Here is a 15,721-nt window from a genome sequence, read left to right as displayed (position 1 = left end):
TGCTTTGCTCGCGCGTCGAGAGACGAGGAGAAGGAGAAGAAGGCAAATGTACATGTGGATCGTGATAAAGGGGCGTTCGGATATCTGGGGAAGGAGAAGGAAGAGGAGGCCGTGACGATGGGACAGAGCAAGGGAGAGAGAGAAAGAGGAATTTACTGTTATTACCCGGAGGCAGCACGCAAACAACACACACTCGCAAACGCCAGAGTTTCATCTGCCATCTCCAGCCTTGTATCCATCCTCTGCAGGCTCTCTCGACTCTTTTCCCTTCGTTTGTGTACCACTCTTATTTTTGAAGCCATCTTCAAACTTACACTTTCATTTACTCGACTACCTGTGATGTACGCGCCAGTTTATGATGGTGAAACCATATAATATACATGTGAACACTCATCGGCGTACGTATTTCTCTCTCGTTAAGTGGACCTACGGTACGTCCCTCTATTTCGTTTTCCTCGAACACGCCTGTCCCTTTTTCTTCCCAAGTGGCAACTAATTTACAATCAACAAAGGGACGATTTGTTTCACTTTGAAAATTACGTGATTCACATTTCACACAAACGGTATATCTACTCGTACGAAAAAAAGGCCAAAAAATGTGTAATTACATTATTATTCATTTATTGAAAATACGACTTGTTAAAAACTGCTCGCCGATAAAATTTCATCATACCACGAGCGATCGACTTATACGTAATACCTACGATCAACCGTTCAAAATCTCGTATATTTTTTTATCAAAATTCAAAGTGACACTTGGACTAACTAACGGTACAATTTGTTTCAAAAGATACTTGTTTGCATAGGTGGCACAAAAAAAATCAAACGAACAACGTGTCGGTAAGTAATTTGAAAACAGATATTACGAATAAAACAGCTAATGAAGCAGGGAATAACATTTGTTCAATTTCAACTCGATCGAAAAGTTAGATTTTTTTTATCATTTATCAATCTACAATCGGTCAAATAATACCACAGCCAGCATTTATCTTAAAAAATTATATGAAACTATTGAGAGTAGAAACATGTCAGTTATATTATTTGTAGAATGAGGGTATGGAAGATGAGACGAAGGGTAAGAGAGACAGGAGAGTCGAGTTTATAAAGGGTTCAAATACCTCCAGAGAGAGAAAAGAGAAAGAATCGCGGGAAAACACCAGTTGGCTGAAATCCGAGCTTGGGTCAGTGCCAGGCGACATGCCGCCTTGGGGACATTCGTGCAATTACGTGTTGATCCGACCAAACGAAATTTTGTTCAAAATAAAACCATCGCTTTTCAAGACAATAAAAAAGAAAAATTATTTGAAAAAAATTTGAAAATAATTGTGTTTACTCATCCACTATAGATTTTCTCCGAAAGCAAGTTTAGAGAGGGAGTAAAAAAAGAAACGTCAGCGGAAACTCTCGTTATCGTCCGCTCGACAAGCACGCATGAAAAAAAAAAAAAAAACTTGCACAACGAGAATCGAATTGCACAACGAGAGGGAATATGTCAGAGAGGCTCCAACCGTCGTCGTCTCAGCTTCGAGTTACCGGTGTATGGAATGAGCGCGTGTAGGGATGATGGGAGAGGAAAATGTAAAAGGAGAAAATAAATTCCAAGCGAAACGAGAATAAAAGAAAGAGGAGGAGAAAAAATGTACGGCAGGGGAGGACAGGTGGGGGAGAGAATCAAGGAGTTCGACGACGTCGGTGGAGTGGGTCAAGAGAGGAGAGCCAACAGCATCCACTCTTTGTGTCGTCGTCGTAGTCATCACCATAGTTGTTGTTGTCTTGTATGAATATATACATATATACATGTCCGTCCTGTGCTATATATATATATATAATACAAGTACTCACTCTCACCCACGTGCTCGCCCACTCGTTTGCTTATTTATACACGCGCTCGTATCACTCGCGGGGAATTGTATTACAATCTTTTTGTTCAAGCTCTCCGGCTGGTAGGTATTATTCTGGAATACATTACTTTTCTTTGTCCCCCTCCCCACTTTTTTTTGCCCCGATGGATACAACTCTCGAGTTGACAAACTTCGCGTGGATGACTGTGCTTTTTGAAAAAAGCTCACCGAAAGGAGAAACTAGTTTGACCTCGTAAATCCCAATTTTTTTTTTTTTTTTCATTTTTAGTATTTGGTAATGAACGAGCATAAGTACTCTCGCGAGGGACAAAAGCGCCTTTATATGCATGAAAATATTGTCAAGGACATATTGTGTGGTCCAACGCACACGAGCACTGCGGCCACAAAGTGTACATGCTTGTTACGACAATGTACACAGAGCTTGCGAGGCAGGAGGTATAAGGGAGCATCAAAGGAGAAAATAGACCAAGAGAGCTGGTTACTATACTCCCACTCTCTTCCTCCTTCACGAAAGGCAATGTTTGTTTTTTTTTTTTTTTTGTCAAAGCGCATGCAGTGGGTAAGGATATAGCGCTTAAAAGAGAGCGAAAAGAGACAACGGGGGCGAGAGAGAGAGAGAGAAAGAGAGAAAAAGGTAAAACGTCGAAGCAGAAAGAAAGAAAAGGATACGTTGTCGTGCATTGTTTGTCTCGCTTCTCAAGGAGATACACATCCGCAGGCAAGAGATTAGGTATGTGTGGGTATGTAATATATATATACGAGGCAAGTGGTTTATCGCCTCGCACACACACGCATATACACTCTCACAGGCTCTTCCTCTCTCTCTAGAGAGGGAGAGAAAGGAGGCGATCGTACCTATATATATATATATACCCAATCGAATTTCGGAGAGTCGATGGAGGTGTACAAACGGATAAACAGAGAGAGAGAGGAAGGGCGAAACAGACAGAAGAAAAGAAATGACTGTATATGTAAGCCGTCTAAACCGGTTTTTCGTAGTCAGTCACGTTTGTAATACCGAATCGAATGAGAGAGACAGAGAGATTCTATTTTATTATTCAAGAGTTAAGGTCTCTAGGAGCATAAAACAGCCATGACGCGGTAGTTTGTACGGAAACAAAAGTAACAGGGATTTTTCTATCAGGGCGCTCCAAAATTAGTCTGTAGAGTTCGCACAGTAGCTGGAATTTCACCGCTTCTTTGCTCCAAAAGTCAAGCCTCGCTTATGCGATTGCAGGACCAAGTCGGGGCAATTGCTTCTCGCTATTCGTTGACTCTACAGGTTCAATGGATGATACAAAGTTGGCCAAGTATCGAGGCAGCCTCGATTTGAGGATAAATGCCAGGAAACGCGGGTGGGTAAGTCAAGGTACTCGAGACGTAACTTCAATAGTGTACACATGTGTTTCTATTCATCATCAACCTGAAAGACAAAATTCCACAAAAAAAAAAAAAAAAAAAAAAAAAAAAAAGACACATCGTAAATGGTGTCAGCAGCTAACAAAGTTTGCAACTATAGAAAAAGTGATGCGCTCGAGCGTGATCGCGTCGAAAACCGCTCGACGATTCAAGTGATAAGTATTATATACAGTCAGAAATTTCATCTAGAGCAGCAGTATCGTATGTACACCTAACGCACATATATACCCACAGCGCACACATAGTCAGGCTTACGGTAGTTGCTTCCACTGTACTTTAGCTTCGTGTACTCCGATTACACTTTCCGGTGACGAAGCACCGACTGACGCTTACTCTCCTCACTCCTGCAAACTTTTTTATCTCTCTCTCTCTCTCTCTCTCTCTCTCGCTCGGTATACATTTCTCCTTGACTCTTCTCCCCCTTTCTGTATCTCCCTCTCGCCTCCTCTCTTCTATTCCTGGCTTGAATTCAAAGTTATACATGCTACGCAGCGATGAACGACACGGGCGTCGCTCCGTGTCTGGGTATTTTCGGCTCTACTTTTGTGCCTTGCGCGCGCGCGTGTGTGTGTGTATGTGTCGTCGGTAGCGGAGATTTGACAATGACGTACTAATGCCACGAGGATGGGGTCCATAAAATAAATTGAGTACTGCTCGATTTAATTTTTAATTTGGTTTCGGGGTACTTACAAGCAGCGGGGAAACGTTGCTCGTGTGAGATGGATTTTCATCTAAACAGATTTCCATCCATGGCATTCATAATTTTTTCTCAGAAAAAAATTAACCAATGGATAAGCCCTAATTTTGTGTATACTATCGGATTTGTAATTGCTTGACAAATCAATTAAAAAAGTATCTTTAAAATTTTTTAACTCGAATTGGTCGAATTATCTAAAGAAATCATTAAAATAATATAATTGTTGTACAATGCCCCTATTACTAACGTAAGTGGTACTTCTCCACTTGAAGGACGGTAACCAAAGGAGATGAAAATAATGCTGTAAAAAGTAACGATAAGTCACAGTCGACGCCGAATAACGTAATAGTGAAAGGGGCACGGACGAAGAGAACGTAAATCTTGTGGAATTGAAAAAGTGTGTCGATCAATTAAAAAAAGATGTAGGAAGGCTTTAATGGTAAAAAAAAGCCAGGGGAGAGGAAAAAATGCAGATTTAGTGGTGCTGGTGCACGGCACTAATTCAAAGCTGTATAAGCCTCTACAGAGTCAGCAGGGAAAAGGATTACAGCGCTAGAAGTAAAAGGGACAAGCAGAGAAACAATTTGAGGTTCACTCGTGTTGAGCATGTGGTAGCGGAGCATCGGATGAGAAAAGGGACAGGTGGTGCAGTGGACGACATGAGTTGAACCCGAATACAAGAAAGACAAGAAAATGTACATTTACATTGAAATTCTTTATCCATACTCAAACGACATTATTTTTATACTGAATAAAAAAAGACTCTCGTTCAACTCTGGTGATGTGAGTAATTATAAAAAAAAAACTATGTGCGAATGAAATATTTGTTTTTATGAATCCCGTTTTACCAAACAAGCACAGCGCGCATAGTTCGACAAGATGAATGGCGTGTACCAACACATGGTAATCCGGCCTCTTGAATTTGGAAGAACGAAATGACCGAACTCCCGGAGCTGTTTGATGATTTTCCCTTTTCTTTCGCTTCCACGTACCGTTTGCTTGTTTACTCCAACTCGTACATAAGTATCCCGTTCCAAAGTCAAAAGTCATACACATCGCGAGTATAACGTGTACGAATACGCTCTTATGCTCGTGGTACTTATGCAGCTATACACCGTAGCCGAACGCTGAATCTGGAGCGACAGCCGCTCCACATTTATCTGCCCCACATAAGCCTTATGTGGAGCTTACACGCACCCACGGGGTATACGAATCGACAAAGAGCAAAGACATGTACAAGAATATTAATTATACCTTCGTGCATGATATACTTTGCTCAATGTGCCTTTCACTCTCATTGACGCACTGACTTTTACATTATATAATGTCCCACCATTTCTATCTCCTTGCCACGTTACGTTTTCATGTACAAGTCAGATACGTATACCCGTGCAAGCATCTTAGCTGTACTTAGTTATGTTGCGTCTGGCGTCTATAGACTACTCGATCTGAGCTTCTCCGATGCTGTCCCCATTCGTAATTCTGCGGGTCAAAGTGGTTCAACAAGTGACTGTCGACAACATTCCATAAGAATACGCGTCAAAGTGCCAATAGCGGCTGAATTTTAGTGAATACACGGAAACTTGGGTGGGTGCAGGAAAATGAATATATATGCGGCTCTTTGACTTTCATCGAGAAAGTGTTTGGAGAGCGAGAGAGGCTGAAACTAACTTCCTTTCTCCTTTTTCCATTTCGTGTGATTACACAAAAAACATCGAAACTTGGATTCTTGTATGCCTTTGGAACGCTACTCGTATTATAAATATGTCATTTGAGAGATCGTATGATAAATTCAAATAACAGCTTTTCATAATTTACCAAAATAAAATTAGTTCCAAGGGTGGATAAAAATTAAGGTATGCTTTGTTCAAACCACAGAGTGAATGATTTTTCATGAAATTAATAATCTACGCTTAATTAGGTGTACCGATTTGGAAAGCTATCGTTAGGATGTATGAGAACATTCTGTTACAACAATCCAGAAAATAGTGCATTAAGCATTGAGAAAGAAGAAAAGTACGTCTTGGATGCGGTTTGATGCACTTTAAATTTCTTCCCGTGAATAGTGCCGAGGTACGATGAAAAGGCATTTGTTCCACATCTGCCGATCGGAAATCCAACGGCCTTATGGATGCATTGTTGCCTAGCTGGGCCGCCGTTATTTCCTTTTTGCGGCTCTTTTCTTCCTCTTCCTGTCTGACATGTTGTTTTGTTTGCCAAGAAATAAAAATATTTCTCGAGTGCAGGTGGTACTGTTTTGTGAGACAAGCTTCAAAATTTTCTTGTTAAAAGAAAAGAAAACGAAATACAGTTCAAGGATCACCCTCTATTTTACTCTTGAAACTCATGTTGGACTATCTGCATGTACCTACGCAAGTGGGCAGATATACTATTAGTTGTCTTTATCCTCCTCATTTTTGCAAGCGAGAAACAATGAACGGAATCACGTTTACGAATATTAACAGTACGCAGTAACACCAGAAATCAGATAAAAATCACGCCACGATTATTTGCGAAACCATATCGTTTGGCAAGCATTGGCCCTCGGTCATGCAAATCGTTGAGGTTGCTGAAAAATAATTAAAAGTCTGAACTTTGGCCCTTGGGAAAAGTGAGGGGAAAAAAAAGAAGGAAGCCGAGTGCTGCGTCGGCAAAGAAATATACACACACGATGGTGTAGGCGAAAGGGGGGAACTGCAGGAGAAGAAAGAGGAGTAGAGAGAGAAAGAGCGCGGAGCGAAGAAGGGGAAATAGCGAGTAAAGAGGGTATACCGAAGGCGCGCGGCGAGTTTCTTGTCTAGGCTCTCTTGAATAATTCATGCCAGCCGCAAGCCCCCGACGCGTCGCCACATATACGTATAGCTATGCCACGCTGTACATCCCTGTCCTTTTCTCCTTACTCTCCTCTCTCTCTCTCTCTCTCTCTTTACTCACGTTTGCCGTTCTAAATGTAAATGTTTAAGTAGTAAGCAAGCGAGCAGCAGAGCCGCTTGTGGCTCGGCTGAAATAGTTGTGATACTCTGTGTTACAACTAATACATATTTATATTATATTTATCTGTTTGGGTATACGGACAAGTATTGCTCGGGTGATATTTTATTGCAATGCTGATTTCGCACATCACTGTACACATTTTTTTTACAACAAATTAAAATCTTCAAACTGTATTATGAGAAAACACAATTACATGGTATCGCAATACCAACTTTGGTAGGGTTCAATTTTGGGTTGACGAATAACTATTACTATTATGAAATAATGATCAAAATTTTTTTATGATTTTCAAGTGACGGGAGTGCGATGATTTAATATCTCATAGATAAATAGGTACAGATGTATATAATTCGATCGATCGGATAACGTACTATTTCAACGACACACGATGTGAAACCGATTATTTAAAAATTTTCAAGTTGCAGTGAAGCTTTCTCTTATCTTATGATTTTTCAAAGTTTTATTTATGTAACAACAGCGAGATGATGCAGGTTTAACCTGGTATGCAATCGATGTTAGTTTACTAATTTTATCTGAGATTTCCTCAAATACATATTTATTTGTTGCCATCAAACGCATGCTCGAAGCCCGTTTTTCCAAGTTTTGACAACTGACGAGATCGAGGTACGGTAGACAGAAATTAATATATGTAGCATCAGCCCTTCCAGATGTTACAATTTAGTAATTTCCACGCGTTTGGCAATATTTGTGAGTAGTTTGTGAATTTCTGTCTGCGCTAGCACTTAAAATATTATGTAGGGAGTCGATGCATGAGTCAAACTCTTCTTCGAATTGGTAATCTCTGTGCATCTTTAGATCCAGAAGCAAGGTTGGCCTTGTCAATCTTACACGTAAATAGTGACGCAAAAAGATCGGGAGAAAAACAAGTGAAAAAAAAAAAAAAATTAAAATTGCGAGCAAAAGAAAACCACATAGCATGGGGTCGGCGAGGAAGAGTTGGGGAGGCAGGAGCTTTAGTTCTCCGTCCTCGAGGAATTCTGGGTTAATGGCACGGCCGTCACTTCCACCGCCGACGCCGTCGTCGTATAACTAGTAATTGTAGTAATAGGTTCTTATGTGTGGGCGCGTACATATATATACCTACGCTGCAGCTCTGACGCAATGGGGCTCGCGTGACTTTGCCAAGAGGAGCATTAAAAGAGCCAAAGGTGGAGGAGGGAGAGTATGGCGCACTCATACCGAGCACCGGAGCGTATATAGATTACGATATAATTTACGGGTGCGCGACCAAACACGCGCGTATATGTATGAATCCGAGCCCGTCTTTGCTACGCGGTGCATCCCATCACTCGGCCACATGTACTGTAATGTTTGCAATGAGTTTCCACCCATCCTTGAGTCCTTGTAATTTCAAATAATCTTCACACCCAAGTTCAACAAAAATTTTATGAAAAACTAATGAGTTTTACACTAAATCGCTAATATGTGCAAAGTGGTGCTTTCGTAAAATGGGTTGAACAAAGGCGAAATTGGTCCTGAAGTAACTTTTCTACCTGTTGCGTGATGGCCAAGGGTTTCCGTACAGGCCTGTAATTATGAAATGTAAATGAGATGATACTCAATACGTTAAAAACTTGTAACGATATATTACGGCTTTTTTTTTTTTTTAACTCCGTGCTAGACACGGAAAAGTGCGCCATGCCACACATTAGTAAGGGAAGTCAGAAATGTAGACCATCAGTTTTTTTTTTTTTTCTATGATCATTCTAAATTGAACATTGAAAGTATACTGAATTTTAAAAAAGTAGCTCGTTCAAGTATTGTGTTTGATTGAAGTATAAAACATTACGTGTAAATGCAAGGCAAACACGCGCGACCTCATGAAGAAAGGGGGTTGGGGGTAGGTTATCATTCAAGGCAAGGCAAGAGGAATAAAAATAAAAAAAAGAAGTAGGATCTCGGAGGCCAGAAGAGAAAAAAAACGAGCTACAGATAAAAAGCAACCGGGAGAAGAAAATTAAAAAAAAAAAAAAAAAAAAAAAAAAAAAAAAAAAAAAAAAAATGGGAAAAAGAGCAAATGAGCGAAGATGGTGGTGATATAAAAGAGGGACGAGGGCCCGGACAAGCACTGGTTTTTACTTCCCTCCCCTACTCCTTACACAACACGTGTGTGTGTGTGCGGGCGCGCGCGTGTATGATTGCACACTGGGTCTCCCCGAGATCCGGTTTCGATTTTACAGCCATTCTCTGCATCGGAGGTAATATTTCGCGTTTTATGGCCTCCTCCTTTCGTTTTATTTCTCGCGCCCTCGGCGTTCGGAGAGAAAAAGAGAGACTCTGGGGCGAAAGGCAAGCCGTACATGTATACCTCGTGAATTTCACCACGACTGCACGCGCTCTTTCCCGTTTCACCTCTTTCGTCTCTTCAGATATTCATCTGACTTTCGTGGAAAAAAAAAAAAAAAAAAAAAGAAACATTGTCCCGAGATTACGGGCGGCAAAGCTGCCGTCCCTTGCTTCCAAAGCCGACCTCCCACCGCACACCCGCGTACAAAAAGGCGAAGGAAGAAAACGAGCGAGAAAGCACATGGGTATATAGAATTCGTTCTTTCGTCAATGTACAACACACCGATGGAAAAGCTCACTCGTGTCTTATCCAAACTACATACGATGAGTATACCCGTACGGTTTTCGCCGCGAGATCAGACCAGATTGGGCCGACCTAGATCAGATCCGGGCAGTTCGATGCGCACGATCGAACAAACCTGTTGTGGAAGTCTCGCGATGGCGCGATTATACAGCTGCTTTCTCCCACTTCGCGGCCGAGGAGCCTGTTAATGAAGGAAGACGAGTTTATTTCCAAACCTGTTCGCGTTTGAAAGACCTACGCGTGTGAATCACATCTGTGGCACACGTTCCAAGATAAAAAGCCTACACGCGTCGTCCTTAAGGCGTATCTTTATTTTATACTGTACTATTGATAAAAGAAAAAAAGAAAATCGTCCTCTGTATTAGTATCGTTGACCTCGTCGACCCAAAATCAACGTCTCTCTGCTTTTCCGATGAGCTCCACGATTTTCGTGGTCGTGCCCGTTTTTTTTCGTTTGCATGGGTGCACTGTTCCATTGTATCGTACCTTTCTCGTCGTCTCACTTTATTCCTCTCCTTTGTCGAGTGGCCCATCGTGGGGAGGCACCGCTTTCGAATGCAGACTTGCAGAGTGGATCGAGGGATGGAAATGGGGGGATGCGCGCGCAAGATGTCAGCATATAGTGTCGGTCCTGTGTGTATACCGACAGCACGGCCGCCGCCTTAAAGAAGACGTACCCGAGTCGGATCGAGCCAAGGCCGGAATGTAAGGCTTGCTCCGCTTGAAAGAGACCAAGAAATAGGCTCGCTGTTATTCACGCCTCATCATGGTCCATTTGACTTGAGCAGCTCCAAAGACAGGACCTTTGTACTCCTCTCTCCATGACCGGTCATACGTGGATATGGCTCGTAAACGTTAACAGAAGACTTTCGAGCATTGGCCCTCCGATATGTTGTTCAAAGAAGTATAATTTCATTATGTGGCATTATGGTGGTTTGCCATTTTAATAATATTTGTATATCTGACGATAAAGAGGAGGGCTGCTTTTTTCGATGATCCAACTCGATCTAACTGCCTGATATGAGATTCCTACCACGTATCAAAATTACTCGAGAATTATTGATACGCGTCACATTGAAACTGATTTTCGATAAAGGCAATAGCGTACCTTCTTTATGATTTCAGAGACGCAAAGATTAGATAAGGTTGGGAATGGCCGATGTCTGATAAGGGATTTCAGGAATTTCTAATCTAATCTGAACTTGACTAGCAGAGGCGTGTTTTTGTCTAGACCGAGAATCAGTTAACATATCAAAGTGTACGACTGAACTACAAACTTAATTTAATGTTTGATAAAAAATTGAATATTTTTTCTGATGCAACCAAAAAATACGTTGAAGTTATTGACTTCATAGAGCTAAAAAAGGGCGTGTCACGCCTTACTTGTTTCATGTTTACTGATGTATGCAAAGTCTAAGGAGATTCCGACCTATCTCGAATATTTTTGAGGACTTGGTTGTACAAGTATTTATCTAGTCAAAAAAAGATAACTCAATGCCCAACAAACGAAAGAAAATGATAAAAGATGTCAGTCAACCACTGCCAAGTAACATAATATAAACGGAGCCGAAGGAGTAATTTACTGTGTATTAAACTTGCAATATAATATATACAAAAAGTAGTCACGTGTGATATATTGTAATCCACACTCGTGGAGAGAAAAACAACCATTGCCATAACGGAGATAGAATTCAAAGATTCACATGGTGGTTCTGGCCATTTATTAGGTTTGATATGTTATCCAGATAAACCATTTATCGAAAGGTTGAAGTGACATAAGGTCAACTTGATATATTTTTTATACACACATTATCGCAAGTGACGTCTTAAGAATACTCGACCTTTATATTTGGGATGTATTGCATACCTATTTAAGTCATGAGCTCGTAAATTCACTAAAATTTAATTCACATAAATGTTTTTTGGACATGTTCAGATATACAGGAGATCCATGAAAATAAACACTTTTTGGTGGCTTGGATGCAATCGTTATGTTCGGATGGTAATTTTTTACAAATTTCGTCCTCCGCATAATAAATTCTCGTTATATTTTTCTGTATATCTGTCAAGTTTTACGTGTTCAGTATATCCACATATGAACAACTACAGTGGATCGTCTGCTTTGCCAAACTTTTCATTACTAATGCACAAAGTTTGTTGGTGAGACAACTTTTCTCTGCTGTCTCTCTTGTTTTCTTAGAGCATCTCTCAAAGATACTTTCCCCACCGTCTCTTTTCTCTTCCCTGCGTTACTGTACTTCTCTTTGCTTCGCACTTATCTCTCAAGTTTTTGTGGCTCGAAAGTAAAGTCTTCTTTTACCCATATTTTTTTTCTACGCTTATATCAGACGCAGACTTATGACACGTGAAATTGCTTTTTCTTCCGTTTCCTTTCATCAGGAGAATGAAAAGTTCTATTGGAAGCAAATGGAAAAAAGTGGGTATTCAGGAGAGATTGGCGTCTCTTAATTAAAATCCTACTTTATTTTCAATGCTTATGCTTTTCTTTTCCATGTGACGACACGTTATGTATCTTACATACTGGTTGTTCTTCCATTATCAAGCGAGAGAGAGGGGCTTAATCGTCTTCGAAAAAATATTGCATAACTGAGGCCACGAAACTTGAACGCAGGCTTATCTTATGAGAATTCGAATTTTAACTGGGGTTAAAAAATTCACAGCAAATAAAACTTTTTTTCTATTAAATGTGGAATCAACTACGTGTGAATGTCATAAAATTTCCAGACCAACAGACAAATATTGGTAATGGAAAAAACTTTTAACTTTTTTGCGACTAGGTTTCGAAAAAAATACTTTTGTTGTAGATTTACACATTAACCTTTTACACAAGAATGTTTTGGATAAATTTTGTGGATTTAAAATAAATATAACTTTTTGTATCTCACACCCTTTCCTAGAAAATCATATGAAAACTCCAAATAGCAAAAATGACTAAAGATAATTTAAATTGGGTTTTTTACCAATAACAACAAGAAATTACCAAAAAGTTAATATTTTGATACTAAGAACGAAAAATCAGCGAGCATATTTTAAGAACAAACCTTTTTCAATAGGTGGCGAAACAAGACTGTGCGATCTTAGTGACGCCTTCAGCTGAGTCACGCTACCTGGACGGCCTCGAGATCTCCTTCCAGTTCGTGGCTGTAAGAGAGAGTAAACGATTAAATTTTGTATTAATCTATATTTATTTAAATATAATAATATTATTATTCTATTATTATTACTATTACTGTAAGTAAGTCAAGCCGTCTCAAGTAGTAAATTTTGAGATGCGACGAATTTACTAATTCATTTGAATGGATTTGAATCTTTATAACGACTCATACTCTTGGCTCATTGTTAATAAATTCATTTTTTAAAGTCAATTATAAATCGAGATTTCTTTATTGCGGTTCAATAAATTTATATAGAAATAAATAAATTTTCTGTTAGTCTAAAAATTATCTTTTTTTCTGTTCATTACCAAGTCTGCGTAAATTGGATTACTCGATGATGCCTGTATAAATTAAATAGATCGTAAATCAGTCTCTCCATGGATTTGACAAATAACTATTAAAATTTAGGGAACAGTAATATACTTTCGAGAACTTTCGGCTATAATGGAATCATTTGTGAGTGTTTCGGGGCATCACAAAGTAAATTGCTATATTGTTACACAAAAGTTTACAATCACATAAAGCTGCTATGCTAAATGCCATGGGAGGCAAGCTAGCACCGTCTGATCACAACTCGACTTTCAAAGCGACACGATGGCTTTTACAAAATTACTTTCAGAAATCGTTTTACTAAAAGTTATAAAGTAAAACTTGCAACTTTAAAACATCGTAATACACATAAATTCTCATCTAAACCTCCCTTTATTCTATCCGGACGTAACCATTGAACTTCCTTAATTCATAAGAAATATTTTTCCCTTCTACGTAATTATTGCAATTCATACCAATTAATTTTTTTAAATATTTAAATAATCAATTTACTGGTTGTGGCTTCCGCATAAAAGAGATCATGGTGTTTCCTCGTACGAGAGAGCGTACAGATACACTGGCGAACCTTCGTATAGCAACCTACTCCCATTCTTCTTTCAGACCTACAGTTTTGCTTATCCGGGCAATACGCATTCGGACGAATACATGTGCATTCGTAGCAACAGCGCACAGTAGCAGGAATCCAAGCAAAAGGCAGACACGGGCGTGTTTTATTGCAAATGGAGGTTGAAGCGTTTGGCGCGGGGCCAAGGTATTCCGACACAGCCAAGGGAAGCGCGTTTCCTGCAAAGTGCAACCACTAGATACTACACCTACTACTAGCAACGTTTTTACGTTTCATGCAGTCGCGAGTGCAGAAGAGGAGGGGACTAAGAAATATCGTCAAACGTGTTAAGGTCTACGTGCATGGAAATAGTCGAAGGTGTCCATGACGTTGGTAAACGTCTAGACAACTCCAATGCCCAGAACACAACATAACGCATCAACTAAAACAAGATGGATATCTTGTCGTGTTTATCTGAGACTTGCTCAAGACTTCCACTAAACAAGAAAACCTGATTGAAATCCAGTTTAAAGTTCCAGTCCTCAAACTCAAAGTATTCTGAATGCGAAATAATGGCAATAAACCTGAACTCCAACCTTAAAGTCCGTTTTCAATGTCCAGTGCATCAAATGCCTCAAAGTCAAGGTTGAGGCCAAGCGAAAAACCAAGCTGATTCGGCAGTGGAAGCAGCGGAGGCAAAAGTTCAACTACACAGCAAATTGTTGCCATGAAATCCGGATTAAAAAATTCTGAGGAAAAAGACTACACCACTCTGGTTTGTCCAAGCAAAGCCAACACATAGAAGAACGCAGTTGTAGTATTTACATACCCACGCCATTTTATTTTCCAATCTGTCGTAGTTTATTAACTTCAAAATTATCCCCCAACATCTTCCTATCGTTTAAAAGTTCCAAACATCCTTCAAATCGAACAACAGTCAGTCAAATTCTCATGTTTCGCTTCTAGCAATAGCACTAACTAAAATATTGGTAATAATGTTAGGAATTTTGTTTCCCTTTGCGAAATATGTGTAAGTGTAAAACTATCAGCGTCAATTATCAACTTGAAGTTGTTTTCTAATTGGAGCCTCGTGGCACACTTGACTTGAGTTAGTCGAAAAACTTTATCACGCTCACACATACATCCACACATAAACCGCGGGACCTACTTATATTAGGTTCAAAATTTGTTTTTTTACAAAAAATAGGCAACTTATGAGAGGTTACATTTTTGTCTCTGACAAGAATATAAGACCCTTTCATGTATCGGTCGTGCGTAAATGAAATCTGATTCAATTACAAAACTGTAAACATGAGAAAAAGAGAAGGTTTATAGCTTGATTTCAAAGGTAGCTTGTTTCTTTTTGCATGGAGCTGCGAGTTTTTAAGTATTAATTCCACAAGCCGGTTTCTTTGTAATTATTATTTGAAATTTTGTGGAGCCCTTCAGGAGACGTTGTACTACAAATGCAATACCATTAAAATTTGCATTTTCGAAAATTAATAACACAATCTTATTTAAAAAACGTTAAAGTTGCCTTATCGGTTTACTTGTTTTTTATTTTTCTTTTAGCAACTATTTACAATAAAAGGCTAAAATAATAACAATGATTTAGTTGCTTCTGGAAAATTGTTTTCTTTCATACATCAATTACTTGGACTAAACAAAAAAGTTTTGACAGACCGAAATAAATCTGTGATAAAAAGATATGATAAAGAAAGAAATAGAGGAGCGTCCCCTCACTCGTCGCAAATCAATGGCGTCGGCGCCGGCAGCACTACAGCAGCAACAGTAGCTGCGGGAAGTGAATGATGCGCAGGTCACACAGTCGTCGATTATCCCCAGGGTCCCCAGGGCTCAGCTACTATGTCTTTCGACCATACTACTACCACTGATACTATTAATTTTACTTTGCATTTACATTAACTACTGCTTTTGCGTAACAATCTCAACAAAAACAATAACAATTATTGCAATTCTAATCACCAACACCCCTGCTGCTTATATATCCACTCTGAAAGTGACACATGGGTTCTATGTAAATTTTTATCGTATTTCTATTACTCGGCTACCTAAATTCATTCATTT

General features: G+C 39.5%; 1 protein-coding gene across 1 annotated transcript in view; it reads right to left on the bottom strand.

Annotated features, from left to right (window-relative positions):
- Positions 1–15,721, bottom strand: part of Kdm3 (Lysine demethylase 3) — a 111,747-nt gene that overhangs the window by 58,288 nt on the left and 37,738 nt on the right. The window contains exon 7 of the mRNA XM_089594868.1: positions 12,646–12,745. Coding sequence (XP_089450994.1) covers positions 12,646–12,745 — 100 coding nt within the window. The remainder of the gene's footprint in view (positions 1–12,645; positions 12,746–15,721) is intronic.

This window comes from Copidosoma floridanum, unplaced genomic scaffold (assembly GCF_036245765.1).
Source record: "Copidosoma floridanum isolate Cflo_tuat_1 unplaced genomic scaffold, Cflo_Japanese_pri ptg000021l, whole genome shotgun sequence".
Lineage (NCBI taxonomy): Eukaryota > Metazoa > Arthropoda > Insecta > Hymenoptera > Encyrtidae > Copidosoma > Copidosoma floridanum.
Note: the sequence above shows the minus strand (reverse complement) of the source record. Positions and strands in the feature narration are given on the sequence as shown.